This window comes from Hippopotamus amphibius, chromosome 1 (genome assembly GCF_030028045.1).
Source record: "Hippopotamus amphibius kiboko isolate mHipAmp2 chromosome 1, mHipAmp2.hap2, whole genome shotgun sequence".
Lineage (NCBI taxonomy): Eukaryota > Metazoa > Chordata > Mammalia > Artiodactyla > Hippopotamidae > Hippopotamus > Hippopotamus amphibius.
Genome location: NC_080186.1, coordinates 43,809,022 through 43,836,656, shown reverse-complemented (window position 1 = coordinate 43,836,656; position 27,635 = coordinate 43,809,022). Strand labels below are relative to the sequence as shown.

At 36.2% G+C, this 27,635-nt stretch overlaps 1 protein-coding gene across 8 annotated transcripts in view; it reads left to right on the top strand.

Annotated features, from left to right (window-relative positions):
- Positions 1–27,635, top strand: part of TUT4 (terminal uridylyl transferase 4) — a 128,630-nt gene that overhangs the window by 21,521 nt on the left and 79,474 nt on the right. For all 8 annotated transcript variants that reach the window (XM_057710860.1, XM_057710870.1, XM_057710853.1 and 5 more), the window contains exons 2-4: positions 9,089–9,971; positions 15,970–16,133; positions 21,174–21,290. In XM_057710860.1, coding sequence (XP_057566843.1) covers positions 9,182–9,971; positions 15,970–16,133; positions 21,174–21,290 — 1,071 coding nt within the window. In that variant the 5' untranslated portion in view covers positions 9,089–9,181. The remainder of the gene's footprint in view (positions 1–9,088; positions 9,972–15,969; positions 16,134–21,173; positions 21,291–27,635) is intronic.

Here is a 27,635-nt window from a genome sequence, read left to right as displayed (position 1 = left end):
CTCGAAATTCCATATGACTTTTAGGATGGGTTTTTCTATTTCTGCAAAAAATGCCATTGTGACTTTGATAGTGATTGCACTGAATCTGTATATCACTTTGGGTAGTATTTGCATCTTAACAGTATTGTTAAGAATATAAGTCACTGGCAATGACTTAAGTGAAGGAAACAAATGGGTGAGTGCACATTGGGCTGCAGTTTATGAATTCTGCCTGGTCTCCAGCTCTTGGCAGCTCTGGGAAAGCAGACTAAATAGTTTTGGGGACTCTTGATCTTAGTAACAATAAGCAAGGGGTGGAGTACTTAATTCTTTTAAAGTGAGTGATAAACACTGTAAAAGGTGTGTTTTCCAATGTTCTACTCCCTTGGGCTGTAGGTCACGTGAACTTATCAATAAAATACTTCCTGATTCCTTAGTTACCCGTAGGCAGTGATCAGAGTCTTAAAAGGGAAGAGCAAGAAAGAGGTAGGCAGGGAAAGTAGACTGGAAGGAATCTGTGAACATGGGATATTGCTGCATTTTTAAGTGTTTAGTTTCTTTCAGTAATTTTTTGTAGTGTAATGTTTTCAGAGTACATGTTTTGGTTTTTATGTTTACCTGTGTAGTTACCTTTACCAGTGTCCTTTATTTCTTATGATTTTGAGTTACTACCTAATTTCATTCCAGCCTTAAGAATTCCTGTTAGCATTTCTTGTAGAGCTAGTCTACAAGGCTGCTAATGAAATTTCTTAGTTTTTGTTTATCTGGAAGTGTCATAATTTCTCTGTCATTCATAAAGGATAGTTTTTCTGCATGGCTAGAGAATATTTTGTTGACTGTTTTTCATTCGGGACTTTAAATATGTCATTCCTTTGCCTTCTGGCTGCCATGATTTTTGAGGAGAAATCAGCTGTTAATTTTACTGTGGATTCTTCACGTATGAGAAGTTGCTTCTCTCTTGTTGCTTTCAAAATTTTTTCTGTCTTCTATCTTTGGTTTTTAATGATTTAACAATAATGTTTCTTGGTGTGGATTCGTATGAGTTTATTCTGCTTGGAGTTCATTGAGCTTCTTGGATGTGTTTAATTATGTCTTTCATCAGATTTGGGAAGTTTTGGGCTATTACTTCTTCACGTATTTTTGTTTGTTTTGTTTGGGCTGTGCTGCTACACTTGTGGGATCTTAGTTCCCCAACCAGGGGTTGAACCCAAGCCCACAGCAGCGAAAGCACAGAGTCCTAACCACTGGACCACCAGGGAATTCCCTCTTCAAGTATTTTTTCTTTCCTCGTCTCTCTTTCCCTTTTGAGACTCCTTTTATGCGTATGCTAGTATGCATGATAGAGAAGAAGGAAGGCAAGTAAGGAACGCAGGAACCAAACAATACAGGGAGCAGAAAAAAGTTCCAGAAAAACTATTAGTGTTTTAGGAAATAAGAGATGAAGATCAGAGTACTGTGAAAGGGAATAGTCAGAGAATTAGAGAGTTTTTAGAAGTGAAAGTATGAAAGATTTTCTCCATGCCCCCTGTCCAAATATAGAAGGGTTGGAAGATAAATTTGAGGAAATCACTCAGGAAGGACAAAAAAAAGTGATGGGAAATGGAGAGAAAGGGAAGATAATTGGGGGATCAGTGTAAGAGGCCTAAAGTTCAGTTATTAGGAGCTCTAGAAAAAGAGCAGAGATGATGGAAAGGAGGAAATTATGGAAGATATAATATGGAAAAAACTTCCAGAAGTAAAGGACTTCTGTTAGAAATTAAAAGAGCCAGCTAAATGCACAACAAAATGAATAAAGAAATATCTGCACCAGGGCTTATCACTTGTAAATAACAGAATGCTTGGGCAAAGAGAATATCCAAAAATTTCCTTAAAAAAAAAAAAACAACCAAAACCAGTTCAGTAAAAGACATGGAGAATGGCATAATCAGTAAAAGAATGGCATAATTTTCTCAGTAGTAATACTGGAAACTAGAAATTGTTGAAACAATACCTGTAAGATTTTTTGTGAATGATTTTTAACCTACAAATTTTAAAGCTAATTAAACAATATGAAGAAAGAATAAAGACATTTCAGACATTCAGAGTCTTATAAAACTTATCTCCTATTAGGGCTTAAGGGGGGCCCAATAAATAGCAGTCTCTTTCCCTTTCTGAATTCTGAACAAATTGAGAGAGATAAAGGAAGCATATGGAGACCAGAATATTTTTATTACGGATAAGATTCATATTGGAGAATTGGACTTATATTTTCAAGTGGCTTGCTACTACTCAGTGCCAGAATTAGGCAGATTTAACTACTCGGGCATTGGCAGAGCTGAACAATGACAGGCCTTGTGTGGGGCTTGCAACTGTAATGTAAGAGTGTGAATGAGAGAGTGAAATTTTCTTTCCTGAGAATAGCTGGATGCAAAGAGGAAGGAGGGGGAAGGTGCTAAGTTTTGCCCAGATCATTTTCCTAAACTCACTGGTGAAATAAGTTACCCCATCTCCCTAGGAAAGGAATGAATGAGGAGAGTGGAAAGAAATCTGGAATGTTATGATAATGGATGTCCCCCTATATAGAATGAAATGTCAGAGCAAAAAGCAGGGAATAATTATTTTTTTCAATGCCTTTCTTGTTTTCTTTCTCAGAAAGCTACTGGAGGATTTGTTACACCAAAAATGAGGGAGTAACTCATGGAAGAGGAAAATAGAAGAGTCAGTCAGCATGAGAGAATAGATGAGAATTGGTAGGATGATAGCAAAAGGAAAGTCTCAAGGTGACAAGTGTGGTTGGAAATCTAGTAGTCACCAGAAAGTGTCAGACAGGGAACGGTCAAGGAGAGAGAAATAGCAAAAACACACAGGATGCTTGATGTGTGAGAAAAGATTTACAGTTCTGTCAATAAATTATTGACAGGTATATAAAAAACTTAAGAGAAATGAGACAATTCCAGGTAAAACTGAAAAGTATACCAAAAGGGAAATGTGATTATATAGTGTATATGTTAAGTCAAAAGGCTAGGTTCCTGTGACAAAGAGATCCAGTAGTATAGAAACTTACAAAACAGCTTTATTTCTCTCTCATATAGTAGTTGCTAGGTGAGTGGTCACCAGATCCAGATGAATAGTTTATTGTGTGTGGTCATTCAGGAGTCCCAAGTTTGATTGATGATTTTGTCCAGCCAAAAGTATGGCCAAGGGCTAGCAGCATGGACTTTCCCTGGGCTCATTAGACTAAATGCAGAATGTTTGTCCTCATTTCAAACCTACTGAATCAGAATCTGTACTTAGGAACTAGATGATTCCTGTGCACAGAAGTTTAAGACTTACTGGTCTGGATTGGAATTTAATTGTTGGCTATATGATTGAAGATGGATGATTGAGAATTTTATCCAGTGAGAAAGGGGAGAGCGTGGAGGAGGTAAGAACTTGATCTTAAAGACACACCTAACTGCAGAGAAGGTTGGGAAATGTAGTCTAGCTGTGTGCTTAGGAAAAAGGAGAAAATGAATTTTGATAGATAAGTAGAAAATTCTGTGCTATGGTATATTTGGCCATGAATAATATTGGCATATCATATTATAGTCATCCTGGGAGGATAATGGTGGGATGGGAACATAAATGTGTATACAGTTCTGTCTGTCTGTAGGAAGTCAGTAGATAATATCTAAAGCTAAAGCAGAATAGGAAGTATCAGCTTAAGCATGTAATTTAGAAGTATGGAGGTAAATCTCAGAAGAAACAGCTGAAAGAGTTGGAAGTATTTGCTTCTGAGGAGAGAGATTGGTAGTTGGTAGGAGAATGCCGTTTTGTTTTGCCATTTCCTTTTTCAACTGTGTAAATGTATTTGTTTTATAAGAAGCAAATTGGAAGAAAAGTTCCTGTAGTCTAAATAGGAGGTAAACACATGAAATGTGTTTCCTGCTAAGTACTATGAGAAAGGTAAGAGCAAAGTTCATAGAAAGAGGCATACTTATCCAGGCCAACCTGGGTGGTAGGAGGCTAGGGAATGTATTGGGGAAGGTTTTCTGGAAGAGAGACATTTTCTAGTTACATTGTAGTCTGTATAAAGTATGAGGCAATTAAATATCTTTTTGATTTATTATATTTTGTTTTTAAAGTGTGAACAATTAAAAATAATTTAAGCTAAGTTTTTATTAACCCATTTAACAAATTTATTGTCTACTCTGAACTAGGCACTGTAATAGGTGTTGAAGGTATAATGGTAAGCTAAATGAGAAATGGTTTCTTACCGCTTGGAGCTTATAATCTTGTGTATAAGATTGTACAGAAGAGTTTGATTTCCCTTCACTTATACTTTCAGAAACATTCCTTAGAGCATTGAGTTTTTTTCAAGTGTAGTTCCCAGTCTAGCCACATGGGAATCACCTAGGAACTTGTTAGAAATGCAAATTCTCAGGCCCCAATCCCAGACCTGTTGAATCAGAAACTCTGGGAATGGGACTTTCCAGGTGATTCTAATGAATGCTAAACTTTGAGAGCTGTTGCCTTAAAGGTAATCAATACTTTAAACTTGGTTTGTTACTGCTAGTATTTCATTGTTTAAAAATAACCAAATGCAAGTGCTCAATTTTATAATTATTAAGCATTTAGTGATTTTGAAAATGTTTAATAATTATTAATTTAGTATTTATTAAACACGCACCATGTATAATAATTCAGTCTCTGGGAGTCCTAGTTTATGTGGACTCCTTTTGCTTAGCAAGTTTTTGCTTAGCAAGGTTTTTTCCTGTAGGAGAGCATTGTCTGCAAATGTTAGGCTTTTTTTTTTTTCTTTTTTTAACTAAGGTAATATTGACACACAGTATTATATTAGTTCCAGGTGTACAACATAATGATTCAATATTTGAATATGTTGGGAAATGATCACAACAAGTCACGTCCATACAAATGTCGTGTCTTTATGGGTCCCTGGTGATTTTCTATAATTGTAAAATTATCAGGACCAATATAAAATTAACATTACTGTGTTTAGGATTTGCATTGAATTATAAGTCTTACTTGGAGTAGACTCTGGTTCAGCCACTCACTTTATAGTTTAGAAATCTATGACTTGGAGGGGGTCAGTGTGTCTTGTTTGAGGTCACTCAGTAAGTAGCTAGTGGGCCTCAGTGGTTGGAGGTCTTAGCTGAAATTGGTTCATTATGTGATTTTTCTTTCCAAAGTAGTAGGAGCCTGTGATAGCTTTCTGTAATTATGCCTTACAATAGTTTCACTTGTCTGTCCCATTAAGGGTTACTTGAGTAGTAACTTTCTCTGTGACTAGCTTTTCCATTAGTTATGAAACAGTTATTTCAGGTAAACTTTCTCAGCTAGTATACTGAAACAACTCTTTTAAGTCTCAGGCCCCAGAACTTGTAGGTCAGTCTCCAGCTGAATGATGGATATTTCAGAAAGGCATCAAAAATTTGAAAAAATTCCAGTTTCTGCTAAGGACTTGAGTTTGCAGCAGGAAGAGAGTGATGTAAAGACATCAGTTTGGAGGAGACATTCTTTTAATTGCTAGTGATTTTGAATGTTTACTAAGTAGCTAGCATTGTGGTAGGCATTGATGGTAAGGATTCAAGGAAGATAAAAGACGTGATTAAAACTAGGAGTAGGAAATGAACTGATGTTTAATGATTTACTGAAAATGTCTAAATGCTATCATTTTATGTATTCAAACAATTTTAAAATAAGTTAAAAATTCTATTTTCTTGTTAATAATTGATTATTTAAGGTTAGAATCTTATTTAATACTCATTTACTGCATTATAAAAATATAACCAGGGACTAGAAAGTAGGTCTGACATTTATATTTGATTCAACCAGTTTTGCTAAGTGTGCAATGGGAAGCAGTGAACCTTATTTTCAAAACACTGTCTTCTCAGAGAGAACTTCATTTCTAGGAACTATAGCTTTTTGAGGAAAATTTTGTACTGTTGATAGCTTAAAAGAAAAAGTTAAAAATAGCTATTTTGCTGTAAAATTACCACACTTTTTTTTTGGAAGCGCGAGGACATTTGCTACTCATATAAGAAAAGATGGGAAAGATTAGAAAACAACCATGGTCTGTTTTTTCCTAACACATATTCCTTTAAAACTTTAAATGTAATTTCAGTTATGTGAAACAAATTACTCAAAGTGAAACCTGGAAATTTTCTGAGTCTTTAACTCCTCACTAGCATTTATCTATATTAAGTAGATTGATTTTTAAAAAATCTTTGTGGCTTTTATTTATTCATACAGACTTGGTTTCTAGAGGTTTTTCTTTTTTTTCCTTTTTGAGTGGGAGAATAGTGTGTCTAAAAAGTTTTATAAACAGAATTGTGGCTCACCATTGCTATATCGTCTTTTTTGTTTAGGCTTTTTTTTTTTGGGGGGGGTGTGCTGGGTCTTAATTGTGGCTTGCTGGTTCCTTAGTTGCAGCTCAAGGGCTCCTTAGTTGTGGCATGCAAACTCTTAGTTATGGCATGCATGTGGGATCTAGTTCCCTGACCTGGAATTGAACCGGGGTCCTCTGCATTGGGAGTGTGGAGTCTTAACCACTGTGCCACCAGGGAAGTCCCTAGGCTTTTGTCAGTAAGATGACATCTACAAAATTAGTAGAGTCATTATCATAGAATAGCATTGGAAGATTTAAAATATTTTAGTTACTGAATAAGGTTAAAGTAATCTTTTAGAATGAAACCCATTTTTATTTTTAAAATTAGGAACCTGCAGTAGTTTCTACAAGAAGTTAGATATATTTGACAGCTATTTTCACAGTTATGTAAAAAAAAATTTATCAAGAATAATGAAAGAGTACTTCCCAGGTGGCGCAGTGGTTAAGAATCCGCCTGCTAATGCAGGGGACCACGGGTTCAAGCCCTGGTCCTAGACGATCCCACGTGCCGAGGAGCTACTAAGCCTGTGAACCACAACTATAGAGCCTGTGCTCTAGAGCCTGTGAGCCACAACTATTGAGCCCACGTGCCACAACTACTGAAGCTCGTGCACCTAGAGCTGGTGCTCTGCAACAAGAGAAGCCACCTCAATGAGAAGCCCGCACACTGCAATGAAGAGTAGCCCCCACTCTCCACAACTAGAGAAAGCCCACGTGCAGCAACAAAGACCCAACGCAGCAAAAAAAAAAAAAAAAAAAAAATTAAAAAAAGAATAATGAAAGGAAAATGTATTAAATAAATTTATCCAAAAACCAGGAGCAAAAACATTCTTTTATAGATAAAAGTGCTACAACTTCTTATTGGAAAATAATAGTCAAACAGATTAATGGTGAAAATCTAGTATGGTTTTGGCTTAAATTTTAATTATCACAATTTTTAAAAAATATTATTTTGTAAAATAATTTAGAAGAAGCACCTAGTAAATTTTTCTAATTGAAGTTAATTTACAATAGTATATTAGTTTCAGGTATACAGCACTGAATCACTATTCAGTGTTTTTAGAGATTATACTCAAAAGTTATTATAAGATAATGGCTGTAATTTTCTGTGCTATACAATATATCCTTCTTGCTTATCTATCTAGTAGGTTTTTTTAAAAATAAAAGATAATATTAATCTGGACAGAGATTGAGGCAGAGAATGTAGAGGACTGTACTACAACAGGAATTATAAAAGCTAGGTCCAAGTTAAGTAAGATGTTTCATTGGAGACATAACTAGGTAAGTTTAATTCCTTTTTTCTTTTTTTTTTGGAAATATGCTTTGGCATAAACATAGATAGTTGAGAGTAAATGAATTGTGTTCTGGGGTTTTGAATCTAGGTAATATTTTTGTGTTGATATGATGTGTAGTTATATGCTTAGAGGTGTTTGACTACCCAAGTTTATAATTTAATAAATTAACCAAGTAAAATCAAAGGTGCTACATGTAGTTTGCTTTTGGTGACTGTACTTTTTATGCATGTAATTAATCTCTGCTTAGAGGCATGAATATAAGCATGAATTTAAGGCATATAGGGCAAAGTGAAAAGTAAAAAAATCCAACCAGTTTCCACAATATGTAGTATACAGGCTATTTCTAATATGGAAATTATTTAACAGAATGTAGTATTTTCATTTGTTTATAGTATAGAAATTATTTAACAAAATGTAGTATTTTCATTTATTTATAGTTTGTGCTCTGTGGTAAAAGTGATTGTTCCTATTATATTTTAGAACAAAAGTGGGTTCTGATTTTTTGTTGTTGTTGTTCTTTCTTACTGTTATCTTTTTTGTAAACATTATTATTCTTTTAGAGCAGTTTTAGTTTCACAGCAAAGTTGGGCAGAAAGTACAGAGTGCCCATGTAACTAACTCCCTTCCCCTGCAAAGGAATAGCCTCCCCCACTATCAACATCCCTGCACCAGAGTGGTACATTTATTAAATTGATAAACCTACATTAACACATCATTATCATCCAAAGTCCATAGTTCACCTTAGGGATCACTCTTAGGGATATCCTTTCTGTGGTTTTTGACAAATGTATAATGACATGTATCTACCATTATATCATCATACAGAATATTACTATCACTTTTAAACTCTGGGTTCCTGTTGGTTTTTTAAAATTTTCTTAGCTCAGAAGAATTTATTTAAACTCCTTTGTACTTTGGAGGTGGAGAAAGTCTGATGACATTGATTCCCCATCTTTAGAGCATCAAGTTAAAGTAGGTTAGCGGTATAAATAGGTAGTGTTTAGTAGGAAAGTCATGTGGGAAAGATCTTACCGCTTAGTCTTCTATAAACTGATTGTCCTGTGTTGCATATAGTTTGGAATTCTTGTGTTATTTTTGTTCCATTTCCTTTTATGTTAATTGTGGTACATCAGTTGCAGGTTTTATTTCCCTTTTAGTTGCAATTCTTACTGAGTAATGTAAAATAGCATTTTACTTCTAAATTTCCCTTGTTTTGATGTCATATTGCCAGAATTACATTAGAACCTCCTTTATGGGCATTTTATTGTTATTTACTAAGTGGACTTCAACTGCTTCTCATATAGTTTTCAGAGTTTAAAATTTTTTATTTTTTACTATTCAGTTTTGAGAATAAATTGTAAAAGCTTTTTTTATGTCTAACCAATTTTTAAAAAATGGCTTTTACATTTTAAATAACAGATTTTGTTTTTTTTTTTTAATCCAATAGTTTGCTTGCCTAAACTGGATTTGAAGCAATTCAAACTACTGGAGATCTGCCACTTTACAATATCACAATTGGAAAGAAGCAGGTTTTCAAATAATGGAAGAGTCTAAGACCTCTGAAAATGAAAATCATGAACCAAAGAAGAATGCTTGGGCTCTTTCTGAAGAAAGCAAAGCAGTTAAAGTTATAACTAATCAAACTTTGAAAGCTAGAAATGATAAATCCATAAAAGAAATTAGGACCAACTCTCCAAATAGGAATAGTAGTAAAAAATATAAGCAAAATGATATTTGTATAGAAAAAACAGAAGTTAAATCATGTAAAATAAATGCTGCCAGCGTTCCAGGCCCTAAAGATTTGGGATTAGTCCTTCGAGATCAAAGTCACTGTAAAGCAAAAAAATCACCTAACTCACCTGCGAAAGCAGAAAAGTTACCTGTTTCACAGGCAAAAGTAGAAAGGGCACCCAGTTTACAGGCAAAAACAGAAAAATCACCAAAGTCACCTAATTCACCAGTGAAAACAGAAAAGGTACCCAGCTCACAGGCAACAGTAGCAGAAAAGACACTTAATTCACAGAGGAAAGCTGAAAAAGTACCTGGTTCTCAGATGAAATCAGAAAAGGTGCCCAGCTTACCAGCAGAAGCTGAGAAGGTACCCAGTTTACTGTTGAAAGAAAACACGAGACAGACAGAATTACAGCAGATTGGAAAAAAAGTTCCAAGCTCCTTTACTTCCCTGGACAAAGTGAATATTGGTGTTGTAGAGGGAGAAAAATCTGCTCTGGAAAACTCACAACGATCTCAGAAGCAACAAACATGTACAGATAATACTGCTGATTCTGATGAGAGTGCTTCAGGAACTGAAGACATATCGGATGATTTGAGTAAGTACAAATTAGATTATTCCACAAGTCACACTTTTGGAGAGATTTTTTAATATTAATGTTCTTTAGATTATCCTTAGTTTAACTATTTTAACGACAGAAAGGACATTAATAATATGGTTCTTTAGATTGAAAAACATTTATTATGGCAGGTACAAAGCCTGTGCAAATACAAATTTAGTGGCTCCTGTAGTTGGTGTATTCTCTGTCTGTCTGTCTCTCTCCTTTTAAATAGTCCTGGTAATACATTACTCATTCATTCACCGAACATGTATGTAGAGTTCCTGTTATATGTCATACAAATGTTTACAGTGGAAAACCAAAAAAACACAGCCCTGGACCTCAAGGAAGCTTCTCATTAGGTGAGGGTGATACAGGTAAGTAAGGTGGTAATTTAGTTCAGTGGCAAAAACTTAGAATTGAGAGTGTGCATGGTTTAATTGAGGTATTTAGGCTTTGGGTTGAGAAAATGCATGATATAAATGTGAGACTGCAAGTGTGACTGAGATTCAGTATGACTGGAACAGAAACAGGGACCTGAGGGGGATTGTGGCAAAAGATGCAGCTGAAAAGGCACACAGAATTGGAGAGTAAAGGGCCTTTTAGGGTATGATAGTTTGGACTTTATTATGAGTGTTTTGAGAAGCCACTGAAGGATTCTAAGCAAGGTAGCACTATGATTTTATATATATATATATATATAACTACTACACAAAACATATATATATATGTTTATCTTTTTGAGTACAGTGCAGCAAATTCTTTGACAGAGCAAAAGCTGGAAATAGAGATTCGATAGGATGCTGTTGCAGTGTACTTGAGCACTATCAGTGTAAACTATCAGTATTCATTTTTTTATGGGATCTTGATCTTAGCTTTAATTAATTGTTTATAAATATTGTCCATGTCTTTTGAGTACTTTAATCCTAATTTTGTTTAAATTAATGAATTTTCCTTGGCAGTCTTTTTTCCTGATGTTTCTGTGGGTAAAAGAATAAATCCTTTTCTTGATGTATAAACAGAAAAGCTATTTCTAAATCATTATTTACCACACTTTGAGTGGCACACAGGTGATGGTTTATTGACAGACCTTTTTTTTTTTTTCATTTAATAGAGGTACCTTTATGTATGTAAGAAAAAATGTTAATAATTTTATAGATACGGCTTAGGACAAGGCCCAAAAAAGTAAGTCTATTTAAAGACAATGTCAGGGATTTCCCTAGTGGTACAGTGATTAAGAATCCACCTGCCAGTGCAGGGGAAATGGGTGGGAAGATCCCACATGCCTCAGAGTGGCTAAGCTTGTACACCACATCTACTGAGCCTGCGCTCTAGAGCCCATGAGCCACAACTACTGAAGCCCACATGCTGCAACTATAGAAGCCCAAGCTCCGCAACAAGACAAGCCACTGCACTAAGAAGCCTGGGCAACGCAATGAAGAGTAGACCGCACTTGCTGCAGCTAGAGAAGGCCCGAGAGCAGGCAGCGAAGACCCAACACAGCCAGAAAATAAATAAATAAATAAATAAAGACAATAGCAAACAAATAGTAGTACTGGTAGTGTTTATATATGGCAAATCTAAACATGATAGTATGCGATTGATTGAAGTTGGGAAATACTGGTGCATAAGATCACTTAAAAGGGTCTGATCACTTGAATTGATGAAAAATATGATTTAAAGATTATTTTTTTAAAAAGGTGACAAAATAAGGTGACAGAGTGAGGTGGTTAAGATTGTGAGCTCTGGAGTAAAATTTCATAGGTTTTGAATCTTATCTTCCCCACTTAATAACTCTGTAATCTTGGATAAGCTGCTTATCCTTTAAAACATGTCTCAGTTTCCACAATTTTTAAAAGTGGGGATGCTGCTGCCTTTGTTATAAAGGTTGAGTGAAATAATTCAATAGAGTGCTTCATGTAGTCCCTGACACAGTAGGCCTGAAATGGCAGTGTGTATCCTTTATTATTATTATTTCTTCAGTTAAATGCAGTTTTGTTATTTGTTAACATGGAGAACAAGTTGAACTAGCTCAAGGAAGCTAGTAGACCAAGTAGAGGTCCTTTTGGGAGACTTGTTTTGACAAACTAATAAGAATGAAAGATTTCCCTGGTGATCCAGTGGTTAGGACTCCATGCTTCCCCTGGAGGGGCATGGGTTTGATCCCTGGTCAGAGAACTGAGATCCCACATGCTGTGTGGTGTGCTCCTCCCCCCCCCCCCCCCCCCAGAAAAACAACCCAAAAATGATTTATATAGGAATTCCCTGGTGGCCCAGTGTTTAGGACTCTCTGCTCTCACTGCCTAGGGCCTGGGTTTAGTCCCTGGTAGGGGAACTAAAATACCACAAGCCCTGTGGTGCAGCCAAAAAAAAAAAAATTAAAGAATGAGTTATAGTATAGCAGTCATTTTCCATAAATAAGTGCTTCTCATGTTTTAAAGAATTCTCTTCAATATGTGTAATATTTGCCTTGAAATCATGTTCATACATACTTATTTAGTATTTTTTTCTCATATGAAAAAATACAACTTAATGTTTGAATTAATGATTTCCCTTTTGTAAATTACATAGAATAAAATCTTTATATCTAGGTCATTGTCTATTTGTACTTAACAGAGTTTATAGAATTTTGATGAATCTCAGGTCCACCTGAGATTTAATGGATTAATCTCCATTGGGTCCAACTTTAGCTCCCACCTAGCACCATTTTTCCTTTTGCCATTCATACATTCAGTAAATATTTTGGGTGGTCTCTGGTATGCACCAGGTACAGATCTAATCAGCAGAATATGACAGTGAACAAAGCAGATGACACTGCACTTACGGAGTTAATATTCTAGTGGGAGGAGACAGACAACAAACATAGTAAATAACAAAAGTATATAATAAGATGGTGATAAATCTTATAAGAAAAAACAGGAAAGGTCATAAGGAATGATGCTTCTGTGTCTGGTGGTGGTGTTTCAAATTTAAATTGTGACTGATGTGACAGAGCAAATACTTGAAGGTAAGAGGTGAGAGAGTGAGCCTGGTAAATATTTAAAGGGAGAATATTCTAGATCTGGGCTTCCCAAAACTTCAATGTGCATATGAATCACCTGGGAATTGTATTAAAATTCAGATTCTTGTACCCCATTCTCTGAGATTTTTGATTTAGAAAATCTAGAGCCTGAGATACTGGATATCTTTATTTCTTTCTTTTTTTTTGTCTGCGTTGAGTCTTCATTGCTGTGTGTGGGTTTTTCTCTAGTTGTGGCGAGTGGGGCCTACTCTTCATTGTGGTGCGTGGGCTTCTCCGTGCAGTGGCTTTTCTTGTTCCGGAGCACAGGCTCTAGGTGCGTGGGCTCAGTAGTTGTGGCTCACGGGCTCTAGAGCGCAGGCTTAGTAGTTGTGGTGCATGGGCTTAGTTGCTCCGTGGCGTGTGGGATCTTCCCAGACCAGGGATCGAACCCGTGTCCCCTGCATTGGCAGGCAGATTCTTAGCCACTGTGCCACCAGGGAAGTCCCTAGATATTGAATTTCGAACAAGCTCCTGAATGAAGCTGATGCTGCTGGTCAGGATCATGCATCTGAGCAGCAGAACCTAACTCATCTTCTTACTTTCACTTATACTACCCTTCCTTGTGTTTTCAACATAGCAACCAGAATGATCCTGCTAAAATTATTCAGGTCATGTTACTGATGTTCAAAATGGTTCAGTGGCTTCCTATATATCAGAGTAAAAGCTAGTGTCCTTGCTGTGACCTTTGTGATCTTTGGCACTTTCCTCACTTCTCTGCCTTCATTTGTCTACTTCTCATCCTTTCTCTCTGTTCCAACTGCACGATATCCTTGCAGTTCCTCAAATGTAAAGGCAGATGTTCACCTGATGGCTTTTGCATTTGCTTTTTCCTTTGCCTGGAACACTCTTCCCCCAGATGTCCATATGACTAGCTCTCTTACCTTCTTCACCTTCTCAGTGAGCCTTTTGTTGGGTCACTTACCTAAAATTTACAAATCTCCCCTCACCTCTGGCACTCCTTATTCCTTTTACCTTTTAAATTTTTCTGCATGGTTCTTATTATCTGTCATATTTAAAATTTTTCTTATTTACCCTTTTATATTAGTTTTATTGAGATATAATTCACATGCCATAAAATTTACCATTTAAAAATATACAATAAAAATAAAAATACACAATTTAGTGTTTTTCAATATATTTATAAAGTTGTGTAGGCATTACCACTGTCCAAATCCTGAATATTTTCACTACTCCCAAAAGAAACTCCATACCCATTAGCAGTCACTACTCGTTACCCTCTCCTCTTAGGCACTGCCAACCACTAATTTAGTTTCTGTCTCTCTAGATTTGCCTGTTCTATATGAATGAAATCATATAACATGTCCTTTTGTGTCTGGCTTTTTTTCACTTAGCATGTTTTAAGATTCATCATGTTGTAGCATATATCAGTACATCATTCTTTTTCATTGCTGAGTAATATCCCTCATGTGCTTCTCTTGTGGTAGGAGGGACATCACCTCCAGAGGCACACTATTTTTATTCAGAAAATTAATGCTGTCAAAAGAAAACTAACTTTCAGGGTTCTTGTAGATGGCATGTAGAGTGGCTTTTGAGGGCAGAGAGGAGAGGTTTATTGATTATCTATGAGCATTTACTTTTAGAAGTGTTTTTAGATACGACCAAATCAATTTATTTATTCAGCACTATTATTAAGTGTCATCTCTGGTCTAGGCATTGTATTAAAATCTGAAGGTACAAAGTTGGTCATTAGCATCAAGGATTTCACTATCTAATTGTAAGAGGTAGATAAATAAATACATATTACATTACTATGAAAATGTGAGATAATAGAGGGTGCTATGAGAATATAAAGAATATGACTGTCTTGTGAAACAGGTAATGTTTAAACTGAATTTTTCAGGATGGGTAAACATTACTAATTGAAGTGGGAAGGGCCTTGATGGTGGTGGGAACCAGAACATGTACAGTCATTGATACTTGGAGTGGCAGTGATCCACTCTAGCACGTTTGGTATGAATGAGTGAAAAGAGTTAGGGCAAGATATAAGATTAGAGATATATACAACTTAGCTCACCTATTTGGAGGTTTTGGCTTAAAATCTCAGAAAAGCCTTCCCTGACCCCCATATCTAAAGTTTGTCTACCTCTCAGTTACTTGTTTTTTTTTCCCTCTGTAGCACTTACTACAACTTGAAATTACTGTATTTAAACTGTTGACTGCCTTTAAGTGGGCAAGGACTGTGTGTTATATGTTAGAGAGTTTAAACTTTATTCTGAACTCTGTGAGAGCCTGTTAAGTATTTTAAGCAAGAGAGTAAGATGATTCAATTGGTATTTTAAAAAATCACAGTGGTGGTGGAACCTACTGTATTCCAAGTATATATTGGTAAGTGCTGGAAATGCAGAGATTAAAAGCACATAGTCTATGCCTTAAAGAGATTACAATCTAGTTAGGAGGCAGAGGAGCAAAGAAAAAATATTGGTGTGGTGGAGATACCCATGAGTTCAATGAAAGCAAAGAAGAAGGAGTCTCATGTGGGTTTGTGGTCTGGAGTATATATGTTCTTTTAGCTTCTGCTGTATAGTAATAAAGTCACTGAAGTGACTTTAGTTCAGTGAGTCATCTTTGGGACTTAAAGTAGCTTTATATTATATTTACTTCCGAGATTCTACAAGATGGTTATGTTATGTTTGCCTTGCATAGTGAATCTCGGTCATATTTGTCTTTTTTGATATAGGTAGGTTGGAAGAAGAAGGTAGGCATTTGACCCATGAAGTAGATTTTTCTTTGTGAATTTTGATATCATATATCTCTTACTTATATTTTACCTAGGTATGCCAACTTGTACAACCAAGGAAAATATAAAGGAGGAATATTTTTTCTGTATGTGTATAAATTGAATGTCTATTTTTCATTAAAAAATTTTTAATTTACCAATTCTGGTGATAGTAACTAAGTGATTGCTTCCTTTTTTAGGTAAAACGAAGAGTGATGAATCTAATAAAGAAAATTCTTCAGAGATGGACTATTTAGAAAATGCCACTGTGATAGATGAATCTACATTGACACCTGAGCAGAGGCTAGGCTTGAAACAAGCAGAAGAACGCTTAGAAAGAGATCACATCTTTCGACTAGAAAAAGTATACTATATTGTTTTAGTTATTTGGAGGAAAATGCATGTTTCAAAACTTTTCTTTCCCAAGTACAGCTCTTTTTATTTTTCCTATTATATTCCTTAGGCAGAGATATCATTCATCTTTCCTTCCTTCCCTCTTTCCTTTCTTCTTTCTCTCTCTTCTTTCCCTCCATTTGTTCAGCCAGTCCTTACATCTGTAAGTCTCACTTCATTCATTCATCCCAGGGCTTGACAGACAAGGGCCTACCACCTTGCTTTTGTTTTTTTGTGTTTTGTTTTTTTAAATTGTGGAAAATACCTCATGTTTTTATAAACAGAGTTTTATTGGAACACAGCCATGCCATCCTTATCATCTATGGCTGCTTTCTTCTTACCATGGCAGAGTTGAGTTTTGAGTAATTGCTACAGAGAGTATATGGACCACAAAGCATAAAGTATCTACTGTTGACCAAAGCATACAATATTTACTGAAATATTACTTTGTTCCTTTGCAAGAAGTTTGCTGATCCCTGATTTACTCACTTATCAAATAGATACCGAGAGCTTGTTACGTTCTAGATACTATGCTAGGCACTGGGGTTATATTGGTGAAAATGGCACAGTTTCTGCCCACTAGAATTTAATGCTCTGTTTGGAGTGACAAATAAATTAACAAGTACTACAGGTTATACTAGACTTCCTCCTTCCCCCTTTGGCTTTCTCTTTCTCTTTCCTCTTTTTTTTCCCACGTTTACTGAATATCTTCTGTGTATTAGAAACTGTTCTAGCCATGGGTGTCTTGTTACTGAGTACTAATTAATTTCTTAACCTAGGAATACACATTTTTCAGCCTTAACAATTAAAAACACTGCTAGATATTAAAAGAAAGGATCATAAATCAGTCTGTTCTTAAATAGTTACTTGGGATATTTGTTAGTATGCATACAGGGAAATAGGTCATCATTTTTGATAAGGAAGGAAAGATTTCGTATAGCTTTGAAAAACAAGGTCATATCTAAGTTGAAGAAGGCAATCCTGAGTCATTAATAGAACTTATGACAGGGTATTCACCCTGTGAATAGGAAGGAATATCAAGGACTAGAGGCCCATAATGTAGGAAAGAGTTTGACTTACATAGTTTCACAAGATCCTAGTTAGAAGGAAGTCTTTTTTGCAGTGTACTGTTTTACATACTTCTGTCTTTCCACTCACGTTCTCTTTCCTAAGTCTGGAATTAGTCTGGATCTCTGCATTATCAAGGTAAAGGCACAAGAGTGCCTTTCATGTATGATGATCTGTGATAAAAAGTTGAATTGGGGCATGTGTGGTGTTTTAAAAATCATCATACTGCCTTTCTAGGATTTTATTTTAGAGAAAGACATAAGCAAATAATAATAATAACAACAATATTGTTTGAAAATGGGATCTTAGACAAAGGTGTAACCAACTTGAGTTAAGCTATAGAGGCATCAGTTTGAGGAATGCTTTATAAGGAGGTGACGTTGGAACTGAGTCTGAAGCAATGGCTAGGAGTTGACTAGTGGATTGGGGAGTGGTAGTGTAGGTAAATTGTATGATGTGTAAAGGAAATGTGAAAAATGTGTTTTCAAGAAATATAAGTAGGGGACTGGATGGGAAGATATGTAGTATATGAAGCAGGAAAAGTCAATTCTTGGGAGGAGGAAGAAGTGAGGGTAGAATGGATATTTTGATTTTTAATATTGATTATTTCCTTTCTTCTGCTGACTTTGGGCTTAGTTTGTTCTTTTTCTAGTTCCGTGTGGTATACAGTTAGGTTGTTTATTTGGGATCTTCCTTCCTAATGTAGACATTTATTGTTATGAATTTCCCTCTTAGAACTGCTTTTGCTGTATCCCACAAGTTCTGATATGTTGTTTTTCCATTTTTATTTGTCTCAAGAAACTTTTATTTCCCCTTTAATTTTTTCTTTGATCCATTGGTTGTTCAGGACGCAAAACTTTATTCTAGCTGGTCTGCAGAAACTTTAAACAAGACTTATCAGTGTGTTTGTCTAATGGTAAAATTAAAATATTATAACTATAATAAAGGGATTTTTTTTTAAATTTTAAAAATTTTTTTGGCTGCACTGGGTCTTTGTTGCTGCGCGAGGGCTTTCTCTTGTTGCAGAGAGTGAGGGCTACTCTTTGTTTTAGCGCCCAGGTTGCTCATTGCAGTGGCTTCTCTTGTTGTGGAGCTCACGTGCTTCAGTTGTTGTGGCTTGAGGGCTCTAGAGCGGAGTAGTTGTGGCACACAGGTCTTGTTGCTCCGCAGCACGTGGGATCCTCCCGGACCAGGGATCAAACCCATGTCCCCTATGTTGGCAGGCAGATTCTCAACCTCTGTGCCACCAGGGAAGTCCCAAGGAATTTTTTAAGATTTTTCACATGTCCCTTCTGTGCAACTAGAAACTTGATGATGGTGATGACATTTTTGTCTTATTTACTGTTGTGCCTAATACAGTGCCTTGTACATAGTTGGTCAGTAATTAGAGGTAGTTTGCTTAGTGGTTAAGTGTATGGGTTTTGGAGTCACTGGGTCTAGCTCTGCCACTTACTGGTCAGATGACATTGGATAAGTTATTTAACCTCTTTAAATCTCAGTTTTGTTATCATTAAAATGGAGTTGATAAAAATAATGACACCTCGCTTATTGGGCTGTGACGATTAAGTAAGATAATACAAATAAAGTTCTTGGCACAGCACCTGGTATGTGCTAAGCACTAAAGATTAGCTACTTGTAGAATTATTTTACCAAGTAGGGCATTTTATGGATATAGAAGCAGGCTCAAGTGTTAGAGATTTATATCCAAGATCAATTGAGATGTCATTTCAGGCCTTCTGGCTCCCCATTCAGTGTTATATCAAGCTTCTTTTTTACTGAAATATTCCAGACACGTCCTTGTCTGCTCACATTTTATAATTGAAAAAGTTGTCTAATGAATGCTCTCATGGCTCCCTTAGTTGACCTCATCAGTGTTCATGGCTTTAGGTATTCTGTATTTATGCTTTCAACCCCTGAATCCAACCCTTCTTGCCACTTCACCACTCTTACCTTGAACCAGGCCAACCAACATCAACTGGATTATTGCAGTATGCTCATAATGGCAGTAAGCTTTTCTTGCTTCTGTTCTTAATATAGAAGGCAAGAGATCCCTTTAAAATTAGATTAGATCTCGTAATTCTCTGCTCAGAAGCCTTCAATACCTTCTCCCCACACTTGAAATAAAACTTGAGGTCCTTATAAGGGGCCTTGTCATCTGACCCCATTACGTCTCTGTTTCAGTCATAGTAGTGTTTTTGCAATTTCTCAAACAAATTAAGCACATTCCTGCCACAGGGCCTTAGCGTTCACATTTCTCTATGCTTGGAAAGTCTTTTCATGTATCCACACAGCTCAATCCTTCACTTCCTTTAAGTCATTTTATCAATAAGTGATGACTCTATTTTTAAAAAGGAGATAACATCTCCCACAAATTCCTATTTATTTGTTTGTGCATTTGTTTATTTATTACTTTTCTTCCTACAATAGAATGTAAATTCATGAGGACAAGGATTTTCATTTGTTTTGTTTACATTGTTATCATCAGCTCCCAGAAGAATGTTTGGCATATAGTAAGTGCTCAGAAAACATTTGCTGAATTAAGAAGTAGTTGTGGTTGGAAACTGAGAGATAGAAGTCTCTGTGAGGGCTTAGTTCATTCCCCAATAAAGACAGATTTGAAAAAATTTTAAACTAAAGAATTGAAATGACTAGATTGAGCTGAATTTTCTAGTTTGTTTGTTGCCTTGGGCAGATTATTTAATTCTAGGGATTTATTTGCTTTGCCAGTAGAATGGGGAATCCTCATAGGGATGTTATAAGGTTCATAGATACTGTGTAAGTGAAGGCTATATTTATTTTTAGTCTGTGGCAGGATTGTTGCTAAATTTGGGGCAGGTTTCCTATTCAAAGGAAATTATGTTATATTCTGAAGTGAGAGAATGTTTTTCTCAGGACTTGGAGGTTATTGAAGTCAATCTGAGGTAAAAATTAAGCATTAAGATAAAAAAAATCAAGTTGTACACTTTATATGCAGTTTAATGTTTGTCAATTGTATCTCAATAAAAGTTCTTAAAGAAAAAAAATTAAGCATTGCTGCAATTGCAGTGTAAGGCATTAGAAACTGTTTTAAAATTCAACATGTATTTGTCATTTTTTTATTGTATCGTGTTATGGGTAGATTCTTGGCTTTGGATTCAGATATACATGAAATTAAATTCAGCATCTACCACATAATATTGTTGTTGTATCCTTGTGAAAGTTGCAAGCTCTAGGAGCTTTTTTTTTTTTTCATATCTATAAAATGAAGATAATACCAATCTGATTGGATCATTAGGGGAGTTAAAATGACAAATTGTACGTTAAACATCTAGCATAGTGCCTAGCATATAACAGGCACTTTGGAATTACTAATTTTTTATTTCAAGAATACATATATAAAGTATGATTTAAGTGTTGTGCCTGATAGTTTTCATATGTCGTAATTTTTCCCTTCAGAGTAGTTAACTCAAGGTTATCCATTTATTCCCATGTGATTGTAAATGATTAGAGTGTTTTCAAAACTCAGCTTTTGGAATTGTCTTCCATATTTGCAGTTCATTCTTTTGAAATGCCTAATTTGAGGGTGGATTTTATTTTTTATAATAATCAAAAAGACAAATTTTGAAACCAGTTTTTGGGACAGTGTTGGAATAAGACTAATAATACTGCCTTTTTTTTATCTTACATTGGATTCTAAAGACTATATTATATATTAGATAAGTATCAAACATTTATGATTATCGTGATACTGTTTGAAATTAGTGTATTATCTCCTATGATGAGTATTTTGAAAAGGACAGCTATCTCTTGGGTATAAGAATATTGCATTGTTTATTAAAAAGTGTTCCTTCACTGCTTATTTTTGTCTCATGTATTTACATAGTTGTATCATTCACATATATAGTAAAAATTTTTACTTTTTTTGTTTTCTGAAAAATATTAACTTTTTTTTTTTTTTTTTTAGCGTTCACCAGAATATACCAATTGCCGATATCTATGCAAACTTTGCTTAATTCACATTGAAAACATCCAGGGAGCTCATAAGCATATAAAAGAGAAACGACATAAGAAAAACATTTTGGTAAGTCTTTTTACAAAATATTTAATTTATTTATAGAATGGTAAAACTGTATCAAATATTTTTTATTAATGAAACTAAAAATCAAGTACTTGTCCAGTCTTATAGTAGTAACTGAAATGATAGCATTGAAAACTGTGATTGCCTTCCTTATCTTTGTGGTCAGGAGGGGACCTTCTCAGAGACCAGTTTGCTCATCCTAAAGTATGTTGATTCATAAGCTTAAAGGTACATTCAGTTAGTCCAACCGATATTTATTGAGTTCTCATGTGTTAGGTCTAGGGAGTGGTGAATAAGATTGTCATGGTTCTTGCCCTCATAGTTTCTAAAGTATTGGTGAAGGCATGCATTGAATAAGGATTTAAGTATGATTGAGTTTTATTAAAGGGGGAATTGTGGTGCTAAGGAAGTGTACAAGGATATTTTACTTAATCTAGAAGAGGGATAGTTTCTTTGAGAAAGTGACATTTGTTGAAACTTGAAGTAGAGGTTTAAAAGGCAGAAGGCTGAATGGCATAAAGGGGTGAGTTGAGAGCGTTTTACACAAAAAAGCAGCATGAATAAAGGACTCTAAATTATGAAAGGATATAGCATATGAGGAACTGAAACAGTCTAGTATGATTGGAGCAAAGAGAGCTAGGAGGAAAAGTCCAGACCATGCAGGGCCTTTTAAGATTTAGACTTTTGGAATTCATAAGTTTTCAGTTATTTTTATTAGAACATTTCATATAGACATAGTATAAGTAGAATGTTTTCTTTTTAAAATTCATTAGAATGTTAGCTATTTAATTTTTTCTTTTCAAAGTTATAATACTAATTCTATATAACTTTTTACTTATCTCTAAGATATCTTCTCTGAGAAATACTCTTTTACTTGACCTTCCCAACAAGTCTGTATTATAGGTACTCTTTATTGGTGCTCCCATAGTGGCTTGATCAGAAAAACTTATACACTGTATTATAAATGTCTGCCTTCTCTCCTCCTCTAGACTTCAGTATCCAAATATTTTAGAGGACAGGCTTAATTTCTTATTTATTTTTGATTCTGCATTGCTTACTACAGTGTCTGACACATAGTACTTGCTCAGTACATTTTTGCTGAAAAAAATGAATGCATTGAAAAAATTCAGGAAAAGAATTCGGCAGGGAAAAGAAACCATTCAAATTTTATCAGCGTATTATTTTGATTTAATTAGCATTTCAGAAGACCTAATAGAACAGAGTGGTAGTTTAGAAGATTGTAACTGAGAAATTTCAAGAAATTAGAACAATGCTTGGTGCTCACACAGAGCTGGGAATAGTATCTTCCAACTATCCAGACTGGAAAACCTCATACTTTGTGGGGCATTAGGTAGAGTACTCAGAAAGATTAGGAAAAAAGACCAGTATGAAAATGGTATAGCTGTTGTGGGAAACTGTATTGCAGTAACTCAAAAAGTTAAAAATGGAATTACTGTATGGTCCAGCAGTTACACTTTTGAGCATATACTTGAAAGAATTGAAAGCAGAGCCTTGAAGTGATATTTGTACAGCCATGTTCATCGTAGCATTGTTCACAATAGCTAAAACATGGAAGCAGCTCAGTTTTCCATCAACAGATGAATGGATAAATAAAATATCACATATACATACAATGAAATATTATACTGCCTTAAAAAGCAAGGCAGGGGGTACTTCCCTGGTGGTCCAGTGGGTAAGACTCCCCGCTCCCAATGCAGGGGACCCAGTTCCATCCCTGGTCAGGGAACGAGATCCCACATGAATGCTGCAACTAAGAGTCCTCATGCTACAACTAAGAATTCCACATGCTGCAACTAAAGACCCCACGTGCTGCAACGAAGATTGCGTGTGCCACAGCTGAGACCTGGAGCAGCCTAGATAGATAGATAAATAGATAGATAAATAAGTAAATAACTAAATAAAAAGCAAGGCAGGACTTCCCTGGCACTCCAGTGGTTAAGACTTCACCTTCCAGAAGAATCAAGATGGCGGAGTAGGAGGAGGTGCACTCACTCCCTCTTGCAAGAGCACCGGAATTACAACTAACTGCTGAACAACCATCGACAGAAAGACACTGGAACTCACCAAAAAAACCCCACCCCACATCCAGAGACAAAGGAGAAGCCACAGTGAGACGGTAGGAGGCGCAATCGCGTTAAAATCAAATCCCATAAATGCTGGGTGGGTGACTCACAAGCTGGAGAATGGTTATACCGCAGAAGTCCTGAGGGTTCTAAGCCCTGCATCAGGCTTCCTAACCTGGGGGTCCAGCAACGGGAGGAGGAATCCCCAGAGAATCAGACTTTGAAAGCCAGCGGGATTTGATTGCAGTACCTCCACAGGACTGGGGGAAATGGAGACTCCACTCTTGGAGGGCACACAAAAAAGTGTGCTCACCAGGACCCAGCGGGAAGGAGCAGTGACCCCATAGGAGACAGAACCAGAGCTACCTGCTGGTGTTGGAGGGTTGCCTGCAGAGGTGGGGGGCAGCTGTGGCTCACCAAGGGGACAGGGGCACTGGCAGCAGGAGTTCTGAGAGGTGCTCATTGGCGTGAGCGCTTCCAGAGTCCACCATTAGCTCCACCAAAGAGCCTCTAAGCTCCAGTGCTGGGTCACCTCTGACCAAACGACCACCAGGGTGGAAACACAGCCCCACCCATTTGCAGACAAGCAGATTAATGTGTCACTGAGCTCCACCCACCAAATCAGATTAAAGTTTTACTGAGCTCCGCCCACCCAGCCCAACCCAGCATTAGTCCCTCCCATCAGGAAGCACCCACGAGCGTCCTAGATAGTTTTCTCCACAAGAGGGCAGACAGCAGAATCAAGCAGTATCAGCAGTATTTCATCTTGTGGAACTGAAAATCGCAGCCACAGAAAGAGAGAGAAAATGAAAAGGCAAAAGACTTTGTACCAGATGAAGGGACAGGATAAAACACGAGGAAAACAACTAAATGAAGAGGAGATAGGCACCCTTCCAGAAAAAGAATTCAGAATAATGATGGTGAAGATGATCTAGGACTTTGGAAAAAGGATTGGATGCAAAGATCAAAAAATTGCAAGAAAAGTTTACCAAAGACCTAGAAGAATTAAAGAGCAAACAAACAGAGATATGCAACACAATAACGGAAATGAAAAATACACTAGAAGGAACCAATAGCAGATTCACTGAGGCAGAAGGGTGAATAAGTGACCTGGAAGACAGAATGGTGATAATCACTGATGCAGAAAAGAATAAAGAAAAAAGAATGAAAAGAACTGAAGACAGCCTAAGAGACCTCTGGGACAATGTTAAACGCACCAACATTTGCATTATAGGGGTCCCAGAAGGAGAAGAGAGAGAGAAAGGACCCGAGAAAATACTGGAAGAGATTCTAGTTGAAAACTTCCCTCACATGGGAAAGGAAATAGCTACCCAAGTCCAGGAGGCGCAGACAGTCCCAGGCAGGATAAACCCAAGGAGAAACACACCAAGACATGCAGTAGTCAAATTGACAAAAATTAAAGACAGAGAAAAGTTATTAAAAGCAACAAGGGAAAAAGGACAAATAACATACAAGGGAACTCCCATCAGGTTAACAGCTGATCTCTCAGCAGAAACTCTGCAAGCCAGAAGGGATTGGCATGATATATTTAAAGTGATGACAGGGAAGAACCTATAACCAAAATTACTCTACCCAGCAAATATCTCATTCAGATACGACGGAGAAATCAAAAGCTTTCCAGACAAGCAACAGCTAAGAGAATTCAGCACCACCAAACCAGCCCTACAACAAATGCTAAAGGAACATCTCTAAGTGGGAAACATAAGAGAAGAAAAGGACCTACAGAAACAAAAACAAAACAATTAAGAAAATGGTAATAGGAACATCCATATCGATAATTACCATGAATGTAAATGAACTAAATGCCCCAACCAAAAGACACAGACTGGCTGAATGGATACAAAAACAAGACCCATATATACGCTGTCTACAAGAGACCCCCTTCAGACCTAGGGACACATACAGACGGAAACTGAGGGGATGGAAAAAGATACTCCATGCAAATGGCAATCAAAAGAAAGCTGGAGTAGCAATACTCATATCAGATAAAATAGACTTTAACATAAAAAATGTTACAAGAGACAAGAAAGCACACTACATAAAGATCGAGGGATCAATCCAAGAAGAGATAACAATTATAAATATATATGCACCCAGTATAGGAGCCCCTCAATACATAAGGCAAATGCTAACAACTGTGAAAGAGGAAATCGAGAGTAACACAATCATAGTGGGGGACTTTAACACCCCAATTACACCAATGGACAGATCATCCAGACAGAAAATTAATAAGGAAACATAAGCTTTAAATGACACAATAAATCAGCTTGATTTAATAGATATCTATAGGACATTACATCCAAAAACAGCAGATTACACATTCTTCTCAAGTGCACATGGAACATTCTCCAGGATAGATCACATTTTGGGTCATAAATCAAGCCTTGGTAAATTCAAGAAAATTGAAATCGTATCAAGCATCTTTTCTGACCACAACACTATGAGATTAGAAATCAATTACAGGAAAAAACTGTAAAAAACATAAACACATGGAGGCTGAACAGTACGCTACTAAATAACCAAGAGATCACTGAAGAAATCAAAGAGGAAATCAACAAATACCTAGAGACAAATGACAATGAAAACAATGATCCAAAACCTATGGGATGCAGCAAAGGCAGTTCTAAGAGGGAAGTTTATAGCAATACAATCCTACCTCAAGAAACAAGAAACATCCCAAATAAACAATCTAACCTTACACCTAAAGAAACTAGAGAAAGAAGAGCAAACAAAACCCAAAGTTAGTAGATGGAGAGAAATCATAAAGATCAGAGCAGAAATAAATGAAATAGAGACAAAGAAAACAATAGCAAAAATCAATAAAACTAAAAGCTGGTTCTTTGAGAAGATAAATAAAATTGATAAACCTCTAGCAAGATTCATCAAGAAAAAGAGGGAGAGGACTCAAATCAATAAAATTAGAAAGGAAACAGGAGAAGTTAAAATGGACACCACAGAAATAAAAAGCACCATAAGAGACTACTACAAGCAACTATATGCCAATAAAATGGACAACCTGGATGAAATGGACAGATTCTTAGAAAGTTATAACCTTCCACAACTGAATCAGGAAGAAACAGAAAATATGAACAGACCAATCACAAGTAATGAAATTGAAATTCTGATTAAAAATCTCCCAACAAACAAAAGTCCAGCACCAGATGGATTCACAGGTGAATTTTATCAAACATTTAGAGAAGAGCTAACACCCATCCTTCTCAAACTTTTCCAAAACATTGCAGAGGAAGGAACACTCCCAAACTCATTTTATGAGGCCACCATCACCCTGATACCAAAACCAGAAAAAGATACTACAAAAAAAGAAAATTACAGACCAATATCACAGATGAATTTAGATGCAAAAATCCTCAACAAAATACTAGCCAACAGAATCCAACAGCACATTAAAAGGATCATACACCATAATCAAGTGGGATTTATCCCTGGAATGCAAGGATTCTTCAGTATACACAAATCAATCAATGTGATACACCATATTAACAGACTGAAGGATAAAAACCACATGATCATCTCAATAGATGCAGAAAAAGCTTTTGACAAAATTCAACACCCATTTATGATAAAAACTCTCTGGAAGGTGGGCATAGAGGGAACCTGCCTCAACATAATAAAGGCCATATATGACAAACCCACAGCAAACATTGTTCTCAGTGGTGAAAAACTGCAAGCATTCCTTCTAAGATCAGGAACAAGACAAGTATGTCCACTCTCACCACTACTATTCAACATAGTTTTGGAATTCCTTGCCACAGCAATCAGAGGAGAAAAAGAAATAAAAGGAATCCAAATTGGAAAAGAAGAAGTAAAACTGTCACTGTTCGCAGATGACATGATACTAAACATAGAAAATCCTAAAGATGCCACCAGAAAACTACTTGAGCTAATCAGTGAATCTGGTAAAGCTGCAGGATACAAAACTAACACACAGAAATCTCTTGCATTTCTATACCCCAACAATGAAATACCAGAAGGAAAAATTAAGGAAACAGTCCCATTCACCACTGCAGCAAAAAGAATAAAATACCTAGGAATAAACCTAACCAAGGAGGTAAAAGACCTCCACGCAGAAAACTATAAGACACTAATGAAAGAAATCAAAGACGACAGAAACAGATGAAGGGACATACCATGTTCTTGGATTGGAAGAATCAACAATGTGAAAATGACTATATTACCAAAAGCAATTTACAGATTCAGTGCAATCCCCATCAAATTACCAATG